This window comes from Rhineura floridana, chromosome 15, assembly GCF_030035675.1.
Source record: "Rhineura floridana isolate rRhiFlo1 chromosome 15, rRhiFlo1.hap2, whole genome shotgun sequence".
NCBI lineage: Eukaryota > Metazoa > Chordata > Lepidosauria > Squamata > Rhineuridae > Rhineura > Rhineura floridana.
The window spans coordinates 7323174-7347992 of record NC_084494.1 but is presented as its reverse complement, the minus strand read 5'-3'; the positions used below and the strand labels follow the sequence as shown (position 1 = coordinate 7347992).

Here is a 24819-nt window from a genome sequence, read left to right as displayed (position 1 = left end):
TTACAAAAATGCATATGTTAGGGGAAAGTGTGCATAAAAATGAATGTATGCATGAAAATAACATACAATAATTGATTATATTAGGATAAATTCCTTGCAAAAATGTGAACATTACTTAAAATGCCTACAAAATGTATTTATTAGAATAAATTCACACTAAAATGCTGGAGAATTTTCATTAGGTTTTTTTTTTAATTGCAAATTGCTGCAGAAATGTGGAGAACTGAATTTAAGACATGAAAAATAAGAAATGGAGAGAAACAAAACTGACAGATCTTTCCATCCCTGCTGGGGGCAGACATCTTTCTCCCACCCCAAGAATGCCCCTGGAAATAACATTACAACATGACATGACATCATTCCTATGGGGCATTCTGTTTAAAAGACCATGCTGGTCTTGTGAGGACAATGATGCCACTGCAGGGCTTTTTCTGGGTGATGCAAAAAAGAAAGAAAAATCCTCTCTCCCTCTCTCTTTCACACACACAACACACACAACACACACAGAGTGAACAAGAGGAGGAAAAAGAGAAAATAATATATATTGTTATAATTATTATAATATATACCATAATTATTCCCAATAAATTAAATAATAAATTAAATCATATATTCAATTAAATAATAATTTAACCATCCTTGCCAAACCTGAATTCAAAACTGTGTAAAACTACAGTATGCTTTGATTAACCCTAAATCCTTGGTATATTTAATAAATGCTTTCAATTTTTTGCAGATTTATCTTGTCTTTCTTTGTTCTCTTTAAATCTGGCATAATGAGTTAAATTGGCCATTGAGGAAAACTCCCACATTTGTGGGAGTCATCTCATCTTGAAGGCAAGACCATCACCTCCCCCCAAATTCTTAGTATTTGTCCTCCCACAAAAGTCATCAAATCTCCTGCTTTTGGAGGGATCAAGTGGTCTAGCAAAATCTTTTATTTATAAGGTTATTTATAAACTGCCAGTTCATAAGATAAAATACAATGATGTACACCAAAATGTACAAGAAAAATAATTAAAATATCAGATTCAGAGATCATAAAATACAGATCAGCTTTAGTCTCAGTATAAAACAGCTTCCTGTTTATGAAAGCAACAAGCAGACATTGAAATAAACCTAACAATTTGAAGGAGACTGACTACAGAAGTACAGAATATGTTAGGAAAGAAACATACACACACACTGCAAATAAAGCTTTAATTGGCATATTAATCCACAATAGCTTCAGTTAATTCATTGGTGGGGGTTCCTTTTAATTGATGAGGTTGTGATTGAAGGGCAGTGTTGTTTTGTGGGTATTTTGGTTCTGGACACTTCTGGAATGAAAAAGAAAATATTAACGATGGCCTTTCCTGCTAATGAGTGCTAGCTTTGATTATTAAGTTGCAAACTTTCACTTTCTTCATTTTTTAAAAAAAGGCATCTATGGGCAATATGTCAATTTATTTTAATTAACTTATTAATATATATAAAGGCAAATACCCTCTCTAGGATCCACACCTTAATGTGGTGAGGGGGTTTGAGAGTGTTGAAGAAGCTGAGAGCAATGCCGTCAGGAGTCTAGACCAAGAGGCTAGACTCCTAGCAGAGGCACCCAAGGCGGAATGGTCAAAGCTGAGACACCAGACTAAGATGCACCCAAACTCAGAGGAAGGCAATGGTAAACCACTTTTGAATATCTCTTACCATGAAAACCCTATGAACAGAGTATCCAAAATGCAACACGAGATAGTGCTGGAAGATGAGACCCCCAGGTCAGAAGGCACTCACCGAGCTACTGGGGAAGAACAAAGGGCAAGTACGAGTAGCGCTGTGACTAATGACGCAGCTGGGTCAAAGCCGAAAGGAAGCCCAGAGGCTGATGAGCACAGATGCGAAAGGAGAGTCCGGAGTTGTACGACGCACACAATAGGAACGTGGAATGTGAGAAGCATGAACCAGGGAAAGTTAGAAATTGTTAAGCAAGAAATGGAACGTATCAACATTACAATACCTGGCGTGAGTGAATTAAAATGGATGGGAAAGGGACATTTTCAATTAGGCAACTACAAAATATTTTATGCAGGAAATGAGAAATTAAGAAGAAATGGGGTGCTTTAATAGTGAGAAGTGATGTAGCAAAAGCAATTAGGAGCTACAACGCAAGGTCTGAGCGAATGATATCAATGAGATTACACGGGAAACCTATTAACACAACCATCATCCAAGCCTATGCTCCAACAGCAAACACAGAAGAAGAGGAACTGGAGAGATTTTACATAGAAGTACAGGAAGAAATTGATCACACACCAAAACAAGATGTGCTGATAATTGTGGGGGACTGGAATGCAAAAGTAGGGAACAGAGAAGAACTAGGAATTGTGCAAAAATGGGGCCTAGGAGATAGAAATGAAGCAGGAGAAAGTCTTATTGAATTCTGTGAAGTCAATAATTTGTTTCTTGCGAACACATTTTTTGAGCAACCTAAAAGACGACTGTGCACGTGGACATCACCAGATGGTCAATATAGGAATCAAACTGATTATATAATTGGTAGCAGAAGATGGAGAAGTTCCACACTTTCTGCGAAAACAAGACCAGGAGCAGACTGCAGTACCGATCATGAACTGGTCGTAATGAAAATCAGAGTAAAGCTAAAGAAGAACAACAAAGCAATCATAGTGCCAAAATACAATTTAAATAACATCCCAGAAGAATATAAAGATCAAATAAGGAACAGGTTTGAGGCTTTAAACTTAGTTGACAGAGAACCAGAAGAACTATGGAGTGAAGTCAGAGACGTTATCAGGGAAGAATGCAAAAAGACAATACCTCTAGTTAAAAAGAGAGAAAGACCTCAATGGATGACTGAAGAAACTCTTAAAATGGTTAGAGAGAGAAGGAAAGCAAAAGCAAAAGGAGATGGAAACATGGTCAGAACCCTAAATGCAACAATACAGCAACTAGTATGTAGGGACAAAGACTATTACAATAGTTATTGTATAGAAATAGAAGAGGACAACAAAAAGGGAAGAACAAGAGCCCTATTCCAAAAGATAAGAGAAATTAAAAGGAAATTTAAACCAAGAGTAGGGATGTTGAATTATCAATAGGGAAACACACTGACTGACCGAGATGAAATAAAAGGAAGATGGAAGCAATACACTGAAGAACTCTATAAAAGAGATGACAGGATGACAGATTCATTCATGGAGGGACCATATGATGAAGAACCAGAAATTTTAGAATGTGAGGTGAAAGCTGCTCTTAAAATACTTGGAAGAAACAAATCACCAGGAACAGATGGAATACCAATACAGTTGCTACAAGCTATGGAGACTGATCTGTCCAAATTTTGACAAAAACCTGTCAACAAATATGGAAAACTAAACAATGGCCCACAGACTGGAAGCATTTCGTATACATCCCAATTCCAAAGAAAGGGGTACCCAGGAAATGCAGTAATTATCAAACTATTGCCTTAATATCTCATGCAAGTAAAGTAACACTCAAGATTCTACAACAAAGGCTCTCGCCATATACGGAGCAAGAAATGACAGAAGTCCAAGCTGGATTTAGAAAGGGAAGAGGCACCAGAGATCACGTCGCAAACATACATTGGAAAATGGAACAGACCAAGGAATTTCAGAAGAAAATCACCCTGTGCTTTATAGATTACAGCACAGCCTTTGACTGTGTAGATCATGAAAAACTATGGAATGCTTTAAAAGAAATGGGGGTGCCACACCATCTGATGATTCATAGGGTCGCCATAAGTCGTAGTGAACTTGAAGGCACATAACAACAACAACGGCAAATATTTGCTCAACCAAGTATTCTGTGATTGCACAGCTTATAATAAATCCCTTCTACCAACCCATTAAATAATTTCTTACTTCAAACATATTATTATGATGATGATTTGTTAGTTGCTTGTTACGAAGGTCTCCAAGTGACTTACAACACTGTTAAAAACACAAATAAATATACCATAAAAACAAAACAACGACCCTCATAACAGCTGCAGAATGCTTCAGCAGCACCCTAATAACAAACAGTACCATCTTAGTCTATCACAAGCCTGGGATACAGGTTCCAGTGGAGTTTCTTCCCCCCCCTTTTTTTTTCATTCAAAGGGTCGTATCATACGTCATACAGTGGCGAACCTGGATTTGCCAACAGGTCTACAGCCAATCTAGGCACCCTAAAGGAATGTATGTGGATAATACACTTGCGGGTAATGTAAGTTTCCCCCCACTTGTTTTTATGTGTTATGGTTTCCGGGACACATTTACAACAGTGGTGAGAAACCTCTGGCACTTGGGACTAACTAGGCCCCCCAAGCCCAAACCATGCCCACCTGTCCATCTTCTGACATTACATGCTACTGAGCCAAATTGAAAAGGAAGAATTGGAAACCCACTCTAAGGAAAATTTGGCACCTCTTGAATTTGCCACCCTTTTCTGTCACCTTGTGACTAGAAAGGAAGAGCCAATCCTTCCTTTGCAGGCATGGCTTGAATTCGAGTGTGCTCCCCGTTCTTTCTCATGTGACATCATGTAATTGATGGGTGGAGGCCCAACCCACCTGTCAAATTGGCCAGTGGGGGTGGGGGGTATTTTGGATCCAGCCCACTAGCCGGATCGAGTTGTCCACCCCTGACTTAAAACATTTGAGGCTGCCTAAAAAAAAATAAAAAATTGGGTGAAATAGCCCAAATTACAATGGAATTATTAACAAGCAGTAAACTAAATAAATAATTGCTGCAAGGGAATATATCTTTCCCTACCTGTCAAAGTCTCTATGTCTCAAAAGCATGACAAGAAAGAAAGAAAAATATAAGTTGGTCAGAAGTGCCCCTTTCAGAGGCCTGGCTGGATTTTATTTTATTTTATAAGATTTCTATTGTGCACATAATCAAAAGTGATCTCTGGGTGGGTAATAAAATTTAAAAAAATTCAGTTGAAAGAGTAAAAAATGGAGTATTTAGTTTTGGCTCATTCCCTCCTATAACTGTGGTGAAGCCAAAAGTTTTAACACTCCCCCCCCCAAATCTGGCTTGACATTTTTGGGTGGAACTTCTGGGGTCCAAAACTGGGACGGCAGATGGTGAAATTTCTTGAGGGGTGGGGGGTTACTCTTGGCAGATGGCTGTCTATTTATCTGTTTAATTTTGGTTGAATACTGCTGAGTCAGCAGCAGGAGAAGCTGCGGGTCCATAAGGTGGCTGGCAGCAACTATTTTCTATTTCCCAAAAAGTCTGGGTGTGTTACCAATCATAAGTATTATTTAATTGAGCAGAGGCCTTACACAAAAAGTCTGATGGCAACCTATAAAAATTTGAAAGACGCAAAAGAAATTAGGATGCATCCATAACAACAGCAATTTAAAGAAACAATACTGAACACCACCATCACCAGCATAAAACCAATTGCCAGCCAAAAGGCAATATACTTGGCCTGTCACACATGCTATCAAATGCCTGGGACCAAAGAGCGGTCTTAACCTGGTGCTGAAATGTTCATGCGAAGCAGTCCTCTCACTGGGGAGAAAACTCCAGAATCTGTGTTGGGGGGGCAGCATAACCGAAACAGCCCAGCCTTTCCCTCATTGCCAACCTCTGAGGCTCTGTCAGAGAAAAGGGCCTCTGATGTCCATTTTAAGGTCTAGCAGGTTTATGCAGGAAGGGCACTGTATTAGATATTGGGGTCCTGAGCTGTGCAAGGCTTTATAGTTGTGTGCGCACATAAATTATGTGCAGGTGTAAATGGGAGCTCCTGAAAATGGCAGCACCCACTTGCAACTGCTTTTGTGTGTGTGTGTGTGTGTGTGTGTGTGTGTGTGACATGCATTTTTCCCCTCGGAGTGCCCCAAAGTGACAGGCAATTTTAGGAAATAGAAAATGGCAGTAGTCAGTTGCAAGGGCCTGAGGTAAACAGCACTGTTGCTGCCACCTCTGTATTATATAAAAAGCTTACAAATAAAGAGGCCTGCTGCCAATGGACCTCACTCCCCCGCAAAACCACAAAAATGCCACCTGTGAATGGAGCGGTACATTCTGGGGGGGGGGGTATTTCCAGCTTGCCAGTGGCTCCTCTCTCCCAGACCTGCCTTCATTCTGCTTGCCAGAGAGAGAGAGAGAGAGAAGTTCCCTCCATGGACTCAGCTGGGACCAATTAGCATTTTATTTAGTTAATAAAATTATTTATATCCTGCCTTTCAACGCCACAGGCAAACAAAAGGCAGTGTAAACACACACACTCACACACACAGACACACAAAATGCAATTCTAAAAGCAGCAACAACAAAAGACAGCAGCAGCAATAAAACAGGAACAATATAACATAGCAAGGAACATACATTATATTCACTAATAGGCAAAAAAAACCTTGCAGTTTAAGAATGTACCTATAGCCAACAGATATTTCTATCAAACTTTAAAAAGTAGGGAAATTGGGCAGCTATAGTGAATGCACCAGGGGAGCAGGAGACCTGACCTCCTCTCTGAGATATTGTGTACTGCCCTACACATTTGTCAAAATGCAAACACAATTTGGGTTGGTCTTTCACAATCCAATCCACTTGCTGTGCAGCTTGGAAGAATCTGGTAACATGTGCCTCTGAGCATATGGGGAGTGGTGGCAACACCTGCCAGCTCCAAAGATGGAGAATTACATTTTTGTATGTTTGTTGGTTAGGGTTGCCATGTTCATGGCCTGAGACTGATCCTGTATCTTTAGGAGAAGAGAAAGGCAGCCAAGTGCAGGTATTCTTGCAACATTGTAATGAGAAAAACCACAAGGTGGAATTCTCCCTTCCCCCTGCACAACTTTTAAAGATACAGAAGACCTCTACTGTTTCTACAGAGAATCTAACCTAGAAAATTATCTCCCATTATTCATCCTTGAAATCTGTGTCAAATTTATTTGTATTAATTTCAAAGCCTTTTTAGTAGTCAATGTCATATGATAGTGAACATCAGGCCCTGCAGGAGAAAGAAAGCATCGCCCCAAGGGAAGGAGAGGCTGCTGCTGCTGCTGCTGCGGGACCACCACCTCCACCACCCTTCCCAGAGGGACTTCTGCCTGGCAGGACCAGGCCCCAGGTACCCAGCCAGCCAGGACTGATTCTTACCACCTGTCCCTCTTTGGAGGGATACATAAGCCGGCTGGCTGAGGTGGCCTGGGAGACCCAGGCCCGACAGGAGAAAGAAAGCATCGCCCAAGGGAAGGAGAGGCTGCTGCTGCTGTGCTGCTGCTGCTGTGGGACCACCACCTCCACCACCCTTCCCAGAGGGACTTCTGCCTGGCAGGACCAGGCCCCAGGTACCCAGCCAGCCAGGACTGATTCTTACCACCTGTCCCTCTTTGGAGGGATACATAAGCCGGCTGGCTGAGGTGGCCTGGGAGACCCAGGCCCTGCAGGAGAAAGAAAGCATCGCCCCAAGGGAAGGAGAGGCTGCTGCTGCTGCTGTGCTGCTCCTTTCTTTTTCTTTTTTTTACTTTTGTTGGTGTGTTGATGCAAGTTGAGATGAATGGGTGCCTGATTATATGAATGTATGTCTGTTTATATGCTGTATATATGGCTGTATATATAGCTGTTTTTATACATTTAATTGTTGTATATTTTAGTTGTATTATGTGCTTCAGAGAGAGTTTTATCCATCAGGCGGGGAGACTTGAGGGGGCCCCAATTGCTGTAGTGACGGGCAAAGGAAGGTATGGCGCTGTGAGAAGGACGTGCCAGGTAAGGGGAACGCGGTCCAGACATGTTGTGGCTGTGCCTTGTTCCGGTCCTTCCCACACCCGCAAGGTCGTTGGTAGTCCTATCAGCCAACTCTCAGATCTCCAGTTGCTGTTATTAAATGCCAGATCGGTATATAATAAAACCTCCCTCGTCCACGATTTGATTGTGGATGAGGCAGCCGATCTGGCATGTATAACCGAGACCTGGGTGGGTGAGCAGGGAGGAGTTGGTCTCTCTCAGCTCTGCCCACCGGGGTACCTGGTCCAGCATCATGGTAGATCTGAGGGTCGGGGAGGTGGGGTTGCTGTCGTCTATAAGAGTTCCATCTCACTCACCAAGCACCATGTTCATTCAGTTACTGGCCTGGAGTGTTTGCACCTTGTGTTGGGCCAGAGGGACAGGCTGGGAATCCTTTTGGTGTACCACCCACCTTGCTGCCCAATGGCTTCCCTAACTGAGCTGGCGGAAGTGGTCTCGGATATATTGTTGAGATCCCCCAGACTAATAGTACTGGGGGATTTCAACATTCATGCCGAGACCACTTTGTCTGGCGCGGCTCAGGACTTCATGGCTTCCATGACAGCCATGGGGCTGTCTCAATATGTTAGTGGTCCAACACATGTATCGGGGCACACTCTAGACCTTGTTTTTGCTACTGAGCATGGGGAAAGTGATCTGGATATGGGGAGTTTTACAACACTCCCTTTGTCATGGACAGACCACTGCTTGCTGAAGTTTAGACTTTCAGTAACCTCTTCCCTCTGCAAGGGTGGGGGACCTATTAAAATGGTCCGCCCCCGGAGACTAATGGATCCTGAAGGTTTTCAAAGGGCTCTGGGGGATTTTCCGGCTGATAGGACTGGCGCTCCTGCTGAAGCCCTGGTCGCTCTGTGGAATATGGAGATGACCCGGGCTGTAAACACGATCGCTCCTGCACGCCCTCTCCTGTGTAGAGCTCATACAGCTCCATGGTATACTCCGGAGCTGAGAGCGATGAAGCAAGATAGGAGGAGGCTTGAGCGGAAATGGAGACGAACTCCCGACGGATACAATTATGCGCTGGTTAGTGCTTCGACTAAGCTCTATGTAGGAGCAGTGAAGGCAGCTAAAAAACATCATTTTGCTGCCACTATTAAATCATCTCTTTGCCGCCCAGCGGAGCTCTTTCGAGTTGTCCGGGGGCTTCTCCATTCAAACCCTCCGGACACGGTGGAATCATCAGAGGCCCGCTGTAATCAGTTTGCCGATCACTTCCAGAATAAGATCTCATGTATCTGCCGGGACCTAGACTCTCAAGTTATAGCAGTAGATCCTAGTGAGGTGTCCGGAGCACAGTCTTGTCCTGTTTTGTTGGATGAGCTTCAGTTGGTTCAACTCGAGGACGTGGACAAGGTGCTTGGACAGGTACGTGCAACCACTTCGGTACTGGATCCTTGCCCCTCCTGGCTGATAAAAACTAGCAGGAATGGAACAGGTAGCTGGGCCAAGGAAGTGATAAATGCCTCTTTACGAGAGGGAGTGGTCCCGGGCTGTCTGAAAGAGGCAGTGGTGAGACCACTCCTGAAAAAGCCTTCCTTGGACCCAGACAATTTTAACAGCTACAGGCCAGTGGCGAATGTTCCATTCCTGGGCAAGGTCTTGGAACGGGTGGTTGCTGGCCAGCTCCAGGCGCTATTGGATGAAACTGATTATCTAGATCCATTTCAATCGGGTTTTAGGCCCGGTTTTGGCACTGAGACAGCCTTGGTCGCCCTGTACGATGACCTATGTCGGGAAAGAGACAGAGGGAGTGTAACTCTGTTGATTCTCCTTGATCTCTCAGCGGCTTTTGATACCATCGACCATGGTATCCTTCTGGAGAGGCTCGCGGAGTTGGGAGTTGGAGGTACTGCTTGGCAGTGGTTCCGCTCCTACTTGGCGGGTCGTCTCCAGAAGGTAGTGCTTGGGGAACATTGCTCGACACCGCGGGCTCTCCAATATGGGGTCCCGCAGGGGTCAGTTTTGTCCCCCCTGCTTTTTAATATCTACATGAAGCCGTTGGGAGAGGTCATCAGGAGTTTTGGAGTGCGTTGTCATCAGTATGCTGATGACACGCAGCTCTACTTCTCCTTTTCATCTTCTTCAGGTGAGGCTGTCGATTTGCTGAACCGTTGCCTGGCCTCGACAATGGACTGGATGAGAGTTAACAAACTGAAGCTCAATCCAGACAAGACTGAGATGCTGTTGGTGGACGGGTTCTCTGATCGGATGGTGGATATATACCCTGTCCTGGATGGGGTTACACTCCCCCTAAAGGACCAGGTTCGTAGTCTGGGAGTCTTTTTAGACTCCTCCCTCTCACTTGAGGCTCAAGTAGCCTCGGTGGTTAGGAATGCGTTTTACCAGCTTCGGTTGGTAGCCCAGCTACGTCCCTATTTGAGTAAAGAGGACCTTACATCAGTGGTACATGCTCTGGTAACCTCACGTTTGGATTACTGTAATGCGCTTTACGTAGGGCTACCTTTGAAGACAGTTCGGAAGCTACAACTAGTGCAAAATGCGGCGGCTAGATTGCTGACAAGGACCAAGCGGTCCGAGCATATAACACCTGTTCTGGCCAGCTTGCACTGGTTGCCAATATGTTTCCGGGCTAGATTCAAAGTGTTGGTGTTAACCTATAAAGCCTTATACGGTGCGGGACCACGATACCTTGCGGAACGCCTCTTCCGATATGAACCGGCCCGTGCACTACGTTCTGCTATGAAGGCCCTCCTCCGGGTTCCAACTCACAGGGAGGCCCGGAGGGTGATGACAAGATCTAGGGCCTTCTCAGTGGTGGCCCCCAAACTATGGAACAGTCTCCCTGAGGAAGTACGCCTGGCGCCGACTCTGCTTTCCTTCCGGCGCCAGGTCAAAACCTTCCTATTCTCTGAAGCATTTTAAGTTACATTGATCTAATTTTAAAAATGTTTATTGTATTGTTGATTGTATTTTAATATTATTTTGTTATTCATTGTATTTTTATACTATTTTATGTTCACCGCCCAGAGAGCTATCGCTAGTCGGGCGGTATATAAATTTAATAAATAAATAAATAAAATAAAACATAGCCTTTTTGTTTCAAACTGGAGGTTATGCTCTATTTCTATTTTGAATCTGAAACTGTAGTTTGATGTAAAATCAGATGGATTACAATATGTTGATACTTAAGCAATGACTCTAGCTGTTGGAGAAAGAAACTTGACCTGCCCAAGATGCATGTTTTTAGCCTGCTATGCTTAAACTACTCCATTTAAGGAAAGGTGGGCATGGTCAATTAAAAATATAGAGCACACCTAGAATTTTGCTAGAATATATTTCACCTCCCACTGTTTTATCTTGTGCAAACTGACACACTCCTCATGTCCACTGGAGACTATTCTGCAGAACAGTCAGTGCCATTATTCCACATTTGTTTTTGGAGCTTTTTTTTAGTGTTGCAAAGTGTTGCTGTAGTTCACATTTTCACAGAAACAGAAGCAAAAGAAAATGATTTACTATAGGAAACTTCACTACAATTGCAAAGTAAATCAAACATATTTAAAGTGACTATCTGAACAATATCAACTGTTTTAATATAGTTGCTTCCTCCCTGCTAAAACAAGATCAGTACAGCACATGTCTTTTTTCTGTTATTTGGGCTGAGGTGTTGTCACCGCTCACCATATACTCAGAGGCACATGCTACCAAATCTTTCCAAGCTACACAGGAAGTGGATTGGACTGTGAAAGACCAACCCAAATTGTGTTTGCATTTTTGGGCAAGGTTCAACATCATGCCCTCAGCACTTTTGGAGGGCAGATATAAAAAAATCCCTTATAAGGAGAGACTTTGCCCATGCAGTGGTGGAGTAGTAGAAACGGTAGAACATGTGCTACTTCGTTGCCTGTTCTATCGAGATCTCAGATTTCAGTTAATCACTCCAATTTTACAAAATCTCCCTGGTAGAAGTGAGGCTTTTTATGCAAATCACCTTTTATCCGATCAGACTCCACAGATAACAGCTAAGGTTGCTAGTTTTTGCTCTGCTGCTATCCAATGCAGGAGATCTATGTCAAGCCGTGGGTTGGATATAGATGCAACCCAGGCTATAATGAAATCTTAACTGTTTAATTGTTTTTAAGTTACTTTTATTGTACTTTGTTGCTTTTACTGATGTATATATGTATTTTGGTCTATGACCGCAATAAATATTCATTCATTCATGTTTGCATTTTGACAAATTTGTAGGGCAGTACACAATATCTCAGAGAGGAGGTCAGGTCTCCTGCTCCCCTGGTGCATTCACTATAGCTGCCCAATTTCCCTGCTTTTTAAAGTTTGATAGAAATATCTGTTGGCTATAGGTACATTATTAAACCCCAAGGTTTTTTGCCTATTAGTGAATTTCTCTGCTTTTTAATCCGGGTGGTAAAAATGGGATCCTGTGCAAGTTTGCTGAGAATGGATTGATCATTTGCATGCTTATTGAGTTCAGTGGGATTTACTCCCTTGCAATCATGCTTAGGATAGCTGAAACTGACCACAGGGAAGGGGAGGGGAGAAGGGGAAGGGGAGCAGGCAGGAGGGGGAGGATCATTTGCATGCTTTTTGAGTTCAGTGGGATTTACTCCTGTGCAATCATGCTTAGGATAGGTGAAACGGACCTGGGGGAGGGGAGGGGGGAAGAGGAGGGCAGAGAGGGGAGGGGGAGGGGAGATTGGGTGGGTAGGCACTGGGCAGAGGGAAAGCCCCTTTCCTTTCCAAATAGAAAACATTGTGAACAGTATCATTCTTTTTCAGGGTTTCCCCCACCTTTTTATTTTACAGCAGGCACATGTAGCCTTCCACCCAAATTTAAACCAAAGCTGTCATTGGCCAAATCCACACCAGACTTTTTTTTCACTTTAGGCAGTCATGGCTTCTCTCAAAGAATCCTGGGAAGTGTAGTCAGTGAAGGGTGCTGAGAGTTGCTAAGAGATGCCCTGTTCCACTCACTGAATGTCAGTCAGAGCAGCTGACTGTTAAACCACTCTGGCCACTGCAGCTCTGTCAGGGGAATAGGAGTCTCCTCTCAGCATCCTTCACAAACTACACTTCCCAGGATTCTTTGGAGGGAAGCAATGATCTCACATGATATCAAAGGCTGGTGTTGGTGTGAGTGTGCCCCCTGATTAGGCAAGCCCAGCAGCTATGAGTCTGGCTTTTAGAACACTGACAGTTGGTTCTTACTGAGCATGCCCGACATTATTATTGAGTTCAAGCCAAAATTTCTTAAATTAATTAAAAATCAGCCAGGCATTTTTTAACCTTTAAACTGCAGAAGATGAAGGTTGGAGTATGGGGCAAGGTCAGTATTAGGATTACAGGTACCCTGTGAACATGGCTGATTTTTAATTAATTTCAACAGACTATGAGAACTCTGACAGAAAAAAGTCTAAAAGGGGTGTTTTCTCTCTCTGTCTCTCTTTTTACACTCTCAATTCTCTCTGACTGTTTTGCATATCACCATGAAAATTTAGAGGGTTGTTAAGCAAGTGTTTCTGAGTTCAGGACTATAGGTTTTGTAAGGTTTTGTTTTGAAATGCTTATGGGAAGGGTTAGAATGGCATGGCGGTATTTTCAATTTAACATTGGAGAAGGCAAAACATCCATGTTTCTATAATATTGTTGCACGCCTCCCCAATCTCCAAGTGGTGAGGTTCCTGGGGTCCCTGCGCTCCTCCAGGGTTTGGTTTCCTTTGGGAAGAAAGTCAGTGGAGACTGCTGTGTCTTTATGAAATATGGTTTATTTATTTACACACATTCCAACCTGAGCTTAAGATGGAGGGGGGTTCAAGGCATCAGCAGTCCAATATCCAACTTTTCCATCTGGGTTGTAGGAGGCACCCCAAATGCGATGGTGCAGAGAGCCAGCCTCTCTGCCTGCCTCCAGTTACCAGCCTTTCTCTCAGACAACTAAAACTACAAGCCTCTCCTGGGCTCCAGGAAGGGGTGTGTGCTCTCCAGAAGAGTTTCAATGACAAAACGGTCTCCCTGGCCCATTCACCAGTTGCTGGGCAACCAATAATCCCATTATCCTACCTGGCCACTCTATTTGTTTAACAAAGGAGAGACTCATCTGACCAGCAGAGCAAGTTTCTTTCACCCCAGGCACAAGTCTCCTCTGCATATGCTCAAAGGCACAGCAACTTTGTTAGGAAGGAAAAGAGGCAACCCTAACAAACATTTAGAAACTACTTATTCCCCACTCTCTACTCCAAACCACTAATAATACTTTTAAATGATTACTATAATGAGATCATGGTGGGGACCGAACTTAAGAGTGAGTCCAACAATTTTGTTCCAGTAGCAACAGCAGCCACTAACATCTGTGTTCGTTTCTCCGGATATTAAGAAAGTATCCAGACCAGACACAATCAGGGGATTTGGAAGCTGAACTGAGCAGCAATCGATTTCATCTGTGGAATTCATCCTTCTATTGCAACACTGCCCGTCACTGACCAATTCTGGAGCTTAATCACCACCAGTTATTTACTCCAAGTTTATCCACTACAGAGACTTCCCCTTGCATCACATGGTCTTCATAGAGGGACGCCAGTGATGAGTTGTTCTTTGGATGCCAGACAAAAGTCAGAATCAGGGCCCTCTAAGAGATGAAGCTCTACCACAGGCCTGTAAATTGTATGACCTATCACAAGCCAGTAGGCCCAACAGTGATGAACTGGGGCCTGCCAGGGCAGGAAATGTTTAAAAAATTCATCACATCCTAGATATAAATAGATAGATTTTAATGGGTTTTGGAGTCCTGAATCACCTAGTCTTGTTTTCAAAGTGGAATCGAGGCATTAAAAGTCGTCCATTGTTCCATTTGTATTCCCTAATTTTGTGCAGGGCCTAGCACATGCACTATTTGTTACAGCATTCTGTTCCTTCACATCTTCCCTGCCTCCTTCTGTGTCACCACTGCGCACCTGTGCATTCAGAATATAGAATATAAAAGCCATCTTATACCATGTCAGGCCATTGATCCATCTAGTTCATATTGTCTTCGCTGACAGGCAGTGGCTCTCCACAATTTCAGACCAAGAGTATTTCCAAGCTCTACCTGGAGAGGGAAAGCTGGAGGGGCCTTGAAGTTGCCTATCCACATTTAGCACCTCGACGACAGACTAGGCAGGCACACAGCAAGCCTGATCTTGTTCCCCAGTATGGTAAGATGCATTGCTATTTTGAATTACAGTAATGATTTTTAAATCCGCATCTCTATGCATAAATTAGCAAATTTTGCACAACCTACGTCCTCTTTTAGTAATGCATTTTCTCTTTTTTGGCAACATGCAAGCGGCCACCCTGTTTTAATATGATTGTATTATTTATTTATGGTGTTTACACTCTGCACTTTTGTTAAGGGGCTACCCTCTCTTGATATGATTATATGCATGCTTGCACCAAGGTTCTTTGGGTGCATTTAAAAAAAAACTGATGCCCATGCGTGCATTGATAAGACTTTGCACAAAATTAAACATGATGTGACTGAGCACATGGTTGTATCAAGGTTTTTTGTGTGTAGTGTTCTACCAATGCACAGGAACATCAGTAAAACACCATACACAAAAAGAGACAATGCAGTCATATGTAGCTCCTCAGTGGTGGCTGGTGCCCATTGGAACTGGTGGGGCAGAAGGAGGCCGGCAGCAGGTGAACCAATACATTCTAGTTTTGTCCCCATCCTCTTCCCTGCTCAGTTCTACAAGGGCAACACTGAGGCTATGTGCACGTCACAGGCTTAAAATGCAGAGAGGCTGTTTTTTCTCACTGTGGTTCAATGCAGTTTTGCAAATCCTGGTCTCTCCAGCCACCTGCTGTCCGTACCCACTTTCATCATTCCTCTGCCCACCCCAACTCCTATCATATGAAGCTTTCATCCCTTCAAGTCCACCCCCTGGAAATCATCTCCTGGTGTTGGCGTTTTAAATAATCAAACTGAGAGAGATCCCCCCTTTCCAGTTTACAGACACTGGTGGGCAAAGATGGATCTCCCCCAACCGCCACCTCTTGTTTTGAAATGAACAAGACTTGCAATCCTAACCCACTCACCAGGGAGTACGCCCCACTGAATTCAATGAGGCTTACTTCTGAGTAGACACAGGTGGGATTACAGTGGGCAGGCAGTGGGTGGAAATGGGGTGCTCCTCTGCAATACACACATACAGACACACATACCACTGACATCAAGCATGTAGGACCACCCCCAGGAAACGTTTTAACTGAATACACCTGGGATTCGCCACCCAAACAGTTTTAAAGTTGGAGTGAAGCTGGTTTTGTTTAAACTGCATCAAAACACAGTATTTCAGAAGAAACCAGTGAATTGTGGGTAATTGTGGGTAACCTGGATTCAAAGAACAGGAATGACTGCATTTTAAGCGAGGAAAAATCAACTCATTTGAAATGTGGTGTTTTGCGCATACCATGGACTGTGAAAAAGACAAATAATTGGGTGGTAGAACAAATTAAACCAGAACTGTCACTAGAAGCTAAAATGATGAAACTGAGGTTATCATACTTTGGACACATCATGAGAAGACATGATTCACTGGAAAAGACAATAATGCTGGGAAAAACAGAAGGGAGTAGAAAAAGAGGAAGGCCAAACAAGAGATGGATTGATTCCATAGGGGAAGCCACAGACTTGAACTTACAAGATCTGAGCAGGGTGGTTCATTACAGATGCTTTTGGAGGCCACTGATTCATAGGGTCGCCATAAGTCTTAATCGACTTGAAGGCACATAACAACAACACCCTGAGGCTGAGGAGGAGGAAGCTGCAGCATGTACGACTATCTGCCTGTTGGACAGCAGTCGTGGGTGTGCTCTCGGTGCAATGAGCTCCTGGCTCTCCGGGAACGACTTCATTTCCTTGAGGCCAAGGTGGCAGACCTGGAATAGCTGAGAGAGGCAGAGAGGTGTGTGGAGGAGGCCTCAAGGGACATTATAGCTGTGTCCCACTCCAGCGATGATAGCTCTCCTGCTATCATGGAGAACGATGGTCTCAGGGAAGGAGAGCATCCAGCTGAGGAAGAGGGAAACGATCCCTTAGAAGGGACCCATTCCTTGGGGGATGAGCAGCTATCCTCTCGTGCCGAGGATATATCTCCAGGGGATGGAGGGATCCTTGTAGTGGGTGATTCCATCATTAGGAACATAGACAATGGGGTGTGTGATGGGCGTGTAGACTGCAAGGTGTTTTGCCTGCCTGGTGCGAAGGTTGCGGATATCGCCCGTCATTTAGATAGTTTGGTAGACAGTGCTGGGGAGGAGTCAGTGGTCGTGGTGCACGTTGGCACCAACGACATGGGGAAATGCAGCCGTGAGGTCCTGGAAGCAAAATTTAGGTTGCTAGGTAGGATGCTGAAAGCCAGGACCTCCAAGGTGGCTTTCTCTGAAATGCTACCGGTTCCACGCGCAGGCCCAGCCAGACAGGCCCAGCTTTGCAGTCTCAATGCGTGGATGAGACGATGGTGTCGGGTGGAAGGGTTTGGATTTGTTAGGCACTGGGGAACATTTTGGGACAAGCCGGGCCTGTACAAAAGGGACGGGCTCCACTTGAACCAGAATGGAACCAGACTGCTGGCACTTAAAATTAAAAAGGTAGCAGAGCAGCTTTTAAACTGACTGAGGGGGGAAACCCGACAGGAGCTGAGAAAGGTCCGGTTCGGAATAAACCTCCCCCCTGGGATAAAAACCAAAGAAATGATGAAATTTTAAAAGGGGTAGGCCTAGAAGTAGGCATTGTGAGAGCAGGGGCACAGGATATAAATTCAGAAGAGCAAAATTACCACAGGCCTAACCACAAGTGCCAAAGACACTTGAAGAGAGACACTGCTTACAAGTGCTTGCACGCTAATGCTAGGAGCCTCCGAACCAAGATGGGAGAACTGGAGTGCTTGGTCTTAGAGGAGAGCATTGATATAGTGAGCATAACGGAGACCTGGTGGAATGGAGAAAACCAGTGGGATATGGTTATCCCTGGATATAAACTATATCGGAAGGACAGGGAAGGACATATTGGTGGCGGAGTCGCTCTATACGTGAAAGAAGGCATTGAATCCAGCAAGCTCGAAACCCCAAAAGAGGCAGACTCCTCCACAGAATCGTTGTGGGTGGTGATACCATGCCCCAGGAGCGACTTAATACTGGGAACGATCTATCTTATCCAAACTAGGAAATGTGGTAGTAATGGGTGACTTCAACTACCCGGACATAGACTGGCCACATATGTGTTCCAGTCATGACAAAGAAGCAAAGTTTCTAGATATTCTAAATGACTATTCCCTAGACCAGTTGGTCATGGAACCGACCAGAGGGACGGCAACCCTGGACTTAATCCTCAGTGGGGACCGGGACCTGGTGCGAGATGTAAGTGTTGTTGAACCGATTGGGAGCAGTGACCACAGTGCTATTAAATTAAACATATATGTAAATGGCCAATTGCCAAGAAAATCCAACACGGTCACATTTGACTTCAAAAGAGGAAACTTCACAAAAATGAGGGGATTGGTAAAAAGGAAGCTGAAAAATAAAGTCCAGAGGGTCACATCACTCGAAAATGCTTGGAAGTTGTTTAAAAACACTATATTAGAAGCTCAACTGGAGTGCATACCGCAGATCAGAAAAGGTACCGCCAGGGCCAAGAAGATGCCAGCATGGTTAACGAGCAAAGTCAAGGAAGTTCTTAGAGGCAAAAAGTCTTCCTTCAGAAAATGGAAGTCTTGTCCAAATGAAGAAAATTCCTCCGTGCCTGAGGACTGGAAAGTGGCAAATGTAACACCAATCTTCAAAAAGTGATCCAGAGGGGATCCCGGAAATTACAGGCCAGTTAGCTTAACTTCTGTCCCTGGAAAACTGGTAGAAAGTAGTATTAAAGCTAGATTAACTAAGCACATAGAAGAACAAGCCTTGCTGAAGCAGAGCCAGCATGGCTTCTGCAAGGGAAAGTCCTGTCTCAGTAACCTATTAGAATTCTTTGAGAGTGTCAACAAGCATATAGATAGAGGTGATCCAGTGGACATAGTGTACTTAGACTTTCAAAAAGCGTTTGACAAGGTACCTCACCAAACACTTCTGAGGAAGCTTAGCAGTCATGGAATAAGAGGAGAGGTCCTCTTGTGGATAAGAAATTGGTTAAGAAGCAGAAAGCAGAGAGTAGGAATAAACGGACAGTTCTCCCAATGGAGGGCTGTAGAAAGTGGAGTCCCTCAAGGATCGGTATTGGGACCTGTACTTTTCAACTTGTTCATTAATGACCTAGAATTAGGAGTGAGCAGTGAAGTGGCCAAGTTTGCTGACGACACTAAATTGTTCAGGGTTGTTAAAACAAAAAGGGATTGTGAAGAGCTCCAAAAAGATCTCTCCAAACTGAGTGAATGGGCGGAAAAATGGCAAATGCAATTCAATATAAACAAGTGTAAAATTATGCATATTGGAGCAAAAAATCTTAATTTCACATATACGCTCATGGGGTCTGAACTGGCGGTGACTGACCAGGAGAGAGACCTCGGGGTTGTAGTGGACAGCACGATGAAAATGTCGACCCAGTGTGCGGCAGCTGTGAAAAAGGCAAATTCCATGCTAGCGATAATTAGGAAAGGTATTGAAAATAAAACAGCCGATATCATAATGCCGTTGTATAAATCTATGGTGCGGCCGCATTTGGAATACTGTGTACAGTTCTGGTCGCCTCATCTCAAAAAGGATATTCTAGAGTTGGAAAAGGTTCAGAAGAGGGCAACCAGAATGATCAAGGGGATGGAGCGACTCCCTTACGAGGAAAGGTTGCAGCATTTGGGGCTTTTTAGTTTAGAGAAAAGGCGGGTCAGAGGAGACATGATAGAAGTGTATAAAATTATGCATGGCATTGAGAAAGTGGATAGAGAAAAGTTCTTCTCCCTCTCTCATAATACTAGAACTCGTGGACATTCAAAGAAGCTGAATGTTGGAAGATTCAGGACAGACAAAAGGAAGTACTTCTTTACTCAGCGCATAGTTAAACTATGGAATTTGCTCCCACAAGATGCAGTAATGGCCACCAGCTTGGACGGCTTTAAAAGAAGATTAGACAAATTCATGGAGGATAGGGCTATCAATGGCTACTAGCCGTGATGGCTGTGCTGTGCCACCCTAGTCAGAGGCACCATGCTTCTGAAAACCAGTTGCCGGAAGCCTCAGGAGGGGAGATTGTTCTTGCACTCGGGTCCTGCTTGCGGGCTTCCCCCAGGCACCTGGTTGGCCACTGTGAGAACAGGATGCTGGACTAGATGGGCCACTGGCCTGATCCAGCAGGCTCTTCTTATGTTCTTATGTTCTTCTGAAGCTGACAGGCATGCCACCCCCTCGACTCATTGTAAATAAGAGGGCAGGCAGGTGGGGGCTGCTGAGTGTAGACTGAGTTGGGTGGGGCAGCGCCTCATTTGCCCACGTGGACCAGCCTTCACTGTCAGCACTCGTGATCGGACAACATCCTCTACCACACCTGAGAGCAACAGACTAGATTGGGGGAGGCAGGGCAGGCATACACAGAGTTCTGTTCTCCAACACCTTTCCATCATTGGCCACCAGAGGCAGCTGCTTCCCTCTGCCTAAACAGTAGGGCTCACTCTGGGGCTATAGATTCTGGCTGAATGCAAGCAGGTGGGGGCTGGCTGAGGGCAGAATCAGGTTGGTGGGGCAGTGCTCCAGGTGCCCTAATGGAGCAGCCTCCACTAATATATGACCCCAGCAAGATTTCTTCTGTGTGTGATGAGGCAGTGTTCCATTAATATGTCTGTGGGCAGGAGTCTGAAAGGATGCAGATAAATGGAGGGAACAGAAAGCGGGGACAAGCTGCCTAAGAGCCAATTCTGGAGTTAATTTTAGAAATTATCCTTGTTAAACTGGAATGCAGGAGGAAAGCAACCCAGGGCAAAGCCAACCAGCAGTAGATCAATAGAGGTACGGAGCTGGGGAATCCTCTTATCCCTAGCCAGAGGCTTGATAAACCACTTGGTTTTTTGCTCAAAAACCAGGGGGAAGAGTGTGAAGCATCTACCAGCCCAACAGACATGACTGGTGGGCTACGATTCTGGCTTGGCTTCATCTAAATTATAGACAATAATAGAGAGCAGGCTGCAGAACTTGTGACCCGCCAGACTGAAGGCTGAAAGCAGCTTAATAGTATCCTGTCTGGATACTCCCCAGGGGTTCAATAAACCTCCATATTTTTTGCTGCTCAGCTGAGACTGCAAAGAAAGGGATATGGAGGGAGGAGGAGGTCAAGCAGTTTGCACACCACGATAGCAGGAGCTGAAATCTCTCCATTTTCAACATTCAAAGACTGACAGGCATGCCAGTGCTGCACTTTGGTAGTCCACTGGTGCCACTGTTTGTCCCAACTTGGAAAATACCACTGAGTTCTTTTCCATTGCTGACTTGCAACAACAACAACTTCTGATAAGAGGCTAACAGGCTAGAGTAAAGAGCAGCCCCTGGTGATGGGTCACAATAAGCCTTTGCAAAAAAATAAAAATAAGAAATGTTCAGACGGTTTCCTCATTATCAGTGTGTGGGTGGAGAGTTTTTCTCTGCCTTGGTTGCAGACTCCCCTGCCCACCTAAGGAATGAGACCAGAATGAATACTTTTTGGCCACTGCACCTCTGGCATAGCCATTGTACCGGATACAAATTGAGCTCATTGTCGTCCTCGTGGAGGCCCACCCCAGGTCATTTGTCTTTCGTTTGCTCTTCTCTCTCTGTTTTCTGGGGTCATCATGCCTGGTTCATGAATCACCCCAGCAAAACAAGAACCAGCAGAAGGAGATCATAACAGGCAGCCCGTGGCTAGCCAAGTGTTTAAACAAACACACCTATTCCCATCTGCCACGGCACCCATCCATCCATTAACTAACTGTTTAAAAACTGTCAATGAAGATTTAAAAAAACAAAGAGCAAGAGAGAGAAAGGGAAGCACTGAGGAACCTGAAGTAAATATTTTGGCACTGACAGATTCAAAAAAGAAAGACAGATAAATCTCTCTACTTTTTCTCCAGCTTCTCATAGCAGATCTGCTCCAGAGCATAATTTGAGCCATGGTATAACAGCTATGTTAAGCAGTCCACTGTTTTCCCAGAGGCCTCAGTCTCCTTTTTTGCAATACAGCAATCTGAACTACCTCAAAGGTGTGTTGTAAAGTTTACTATGATAGTGTGTAGGATGCTTTTTGTACACTTGAAATATGCAACATATATGCATGTGACCCTATGAGCTGCTTCTGAGCTCCTGCTTATGTGCCCGCCAATGAAAACAGGTTGGCAAGCACACCAGGCAGGGCTTTCTCAGTGGTGGCTCCAGAGCAGCCCTTGCTTGCCCCCTTCAGTTCTGGCATTCAAGAAAACCTTTAAAATGTATCTTTTTACTTATTGCCTTTTCCCTAAGAGAGTTTAGGTGATCTAATTCAGTTTCTCTCAGCAGTCTATTTGTCTGAATCCATCTGCTCGGTGCTTCATATTCTTTCTTGAAGCTCTGCTGTATTTATTTTTGTTTCTAGGTTGCTTTGTGAGGGTTTGGACCTGAAAAGTGACTAAATAACTATAATTAAAAATTAAAAGAAGAAGATATATACTAAGGAAAAGCCCCATACACCTGGAGAGAGGAGACAACGTTCCAGTAGATGGCATGACTTTCCTGGAGCCTGGGCATCATTCTTTTCTGTTATGTGACATAAAGGGCAGCTCTGTGCACGAACATTCCTGAGAATCTTAGAGCTAAGCAGAAGGGCCTACAGCTTCGCGATAGAGCATCTGCTTTAAATGCAGAAGGTTTCGTCCCCAGGCAGAGCTGGGAAAGTCCCTTGTCTGAAACTCTGGAGATGGCCATAGTTCAGTGGTAGAGCATCTGCAGAAGGTCCCAGGCATCTTCAGACAGGGCTGGTAGTGTCACCTACCTGAAAAATCTGGAGAGTTGCTGCCAGTCAGTGTTGACAATACTGAGCTAGATGGACCAATGATCCGACACAGTAGATTTTAGAGTTGCCCGGTCAGAAGCATCCCAAACCCTGAGATTTCAGGGGCAGTCCCTAATGATGTCACAGGGGCAGGTTGTAGTGATGTCACAGGATGGGCCGTAGTTATGTCATAGGGGCAGGCCTGAGTGATATCATGGGGTGAGCCTTAGTGATGTCACAGGAGGCTTAGTGATGTCACAGGGGTGGGCTCTAGTGATATCATTAAGCTTGATACATTAAGCATTAACCACAGTTGCTTGGAGCATACAATTCAAACAAAAACATTTCTCTGATTGGAAATTAAGATAGAAATCTTAGCTAAAAGATGGAGCCTGGGTAGGGAACATTAAATCTAGCCTTCTTGCTTCTTGCAAGAAGGGTGTAAGTGCCCTCAGGCCGGGCCAGCCACCAGAAGGCCATTGTAGGAAGAAAGGAGCCTAGTGTTGTGGAGATGTTAGATGGGAGCACTCAGGAGTAAAGATGGATGCCCCCGAAGGCTGCAATTCTAAACACACTTAGCCCCATAGAACCCAATAGGAATTACTTCTGAGTAGATATGGTTTGGTTTGTGCTGTTGGTAAAGCTTGACTAGGGATCCTCTGCAAATATATCCATATCCAAGCAGGGTTGGCAACACCCTGCCTGGAATGCCCTGCCCCTACCTTTTAACTTGGCTGCTCCAAACTTCTTTGCAGATTTGACCTTTCACTTCAGAAAGAGGTTTGAGAAATGAGTAAGAGTAAGAACATTCTCTACCCTTTTCTGTCTACCCTGTGGGCTGCTATAAACTCACTTAGACAGCCAATCCAATTCCAGTGAGTAATAATGGACAGAGAGAAAACACACATGGTTTGGTCTACCTTCACAGACAGCAGCTTGGGAACAACAGCAATTGCAGCCACATTTTCCAGTATGTGAATTCTCTTTTACCACTATTGGGCAAGAAACAAACCATCATGCAACTAACAAGGTGCGTCATCAGTGGGTTTAAGGGGTTGAGCTGAGCGCATGGAACCACTGTTGTTGCTTCTATGGATGTAAGGGAGTGAGGTTAAAGGTAAATCAAATGCAAATAGAAAAAGAAAAACAAAAGACAGTGATGCTTTCCTAAATGCAATACCATAGCAACCATAACAAAATTCCTGCGAGTAAGGCAGAAAACTCAGCATCCCACAGCCAGTCAGGATTCCTAACAAAAAAATGAAACTAAAAAATTCCTGGCAACCAGTCAGCCAAGGTCACAGAAATCCCCATGCAGCACAACCTGATCTGTGTCTGCAGTTAGTGCAGAATGCTGTGGCATGATTGCTGACAAGAGTGAGACCCTATCAGCAAATAATACCTCTGTTCTGAAATCTGCACTGGTTGCTGATTTGCTACCAGGCCAAGTTCAAGGTGTGCTTTCCATGTTAAGAGTGCCACATAGTACTTGTTCTGCTCTTGTAAGAAATCAGTCCTTTAGTGTGGCAGCACCTACACTTTGGAACTCCCTGCCTATTGACATTAGCCAGACACCTTCATTGTACTCTTTTTAGCACTTGCTAAAAACATTTTTGTTTAGGCAAGCCTACCCAGGCAGGTAGAAGCTATTGTGTTTTTTATCTATTTTTAACTCATTATTGGTTTTATTATTTTGAATGTTTTTAAATATTTGTCTTTAACTGTTTTGGCCAATATTTTTATTGTTTTAATTCCTCCTGTAAGCCACTTTGGGATTTTTTACAATAAAGCGATATATAAATGTTGTAAATGAAATACATAAATAAATTTTGGAGTCACTGCACCCTTTGGGTCTCTTTCCTCTTTTAGGAACAAAAGATTCTACCTTATACTAACTCAGACCATTTGATACCATCTAGCTAAGTACTGATCACATGGACTAACATTGGCTCTCCAGGATTCCAGGCAATAGTCTTTTCCAGAAATTAAATTTTGGACATTTGTGTGCAAAGCGTATGTCCTGCCATTGAGCTACAGCCCTTTACTTGTTTAAAAAAGTATCTTTTAAAATTGTTCTTTTCGATTCACTAATGAATGCACAGCGTACCTAGG

The 24819-nt window shown here is 44.1% G+C and overlaps 1 protein-coding gene across 8 annotated transcripts in view; it reads right to left on the bottom strand.

Moving 5' to 3' along the window:
* Positions 1 to 24819, bottom strand: part of COL16A1 (collagen type XVI alpha 1 chain) — a 222831-nt gene that overhangs the window by 148294 nt on the left and 49718 nt on the right. Inside the window, exon 1 of one of the 8 annotated variants that reach the window (XM_061597044.1) lies at positions 6021 to 6049. The exons of the other annotated variants lie outside the window; for them this stretch is intronic. Within the exon in view, the coding sequence (XP_061453028.1) occupies positions 6021 to 6040 (20 nt within the window). The 5' untranslated portion in view covers positions 6041 to 6049. Of the gene's footprint in view, positions 1 to 6020; positions 6050 to 24819 lie in introns of those variants that run through there. 8 annotated transcript variants of the gene reach the window in all.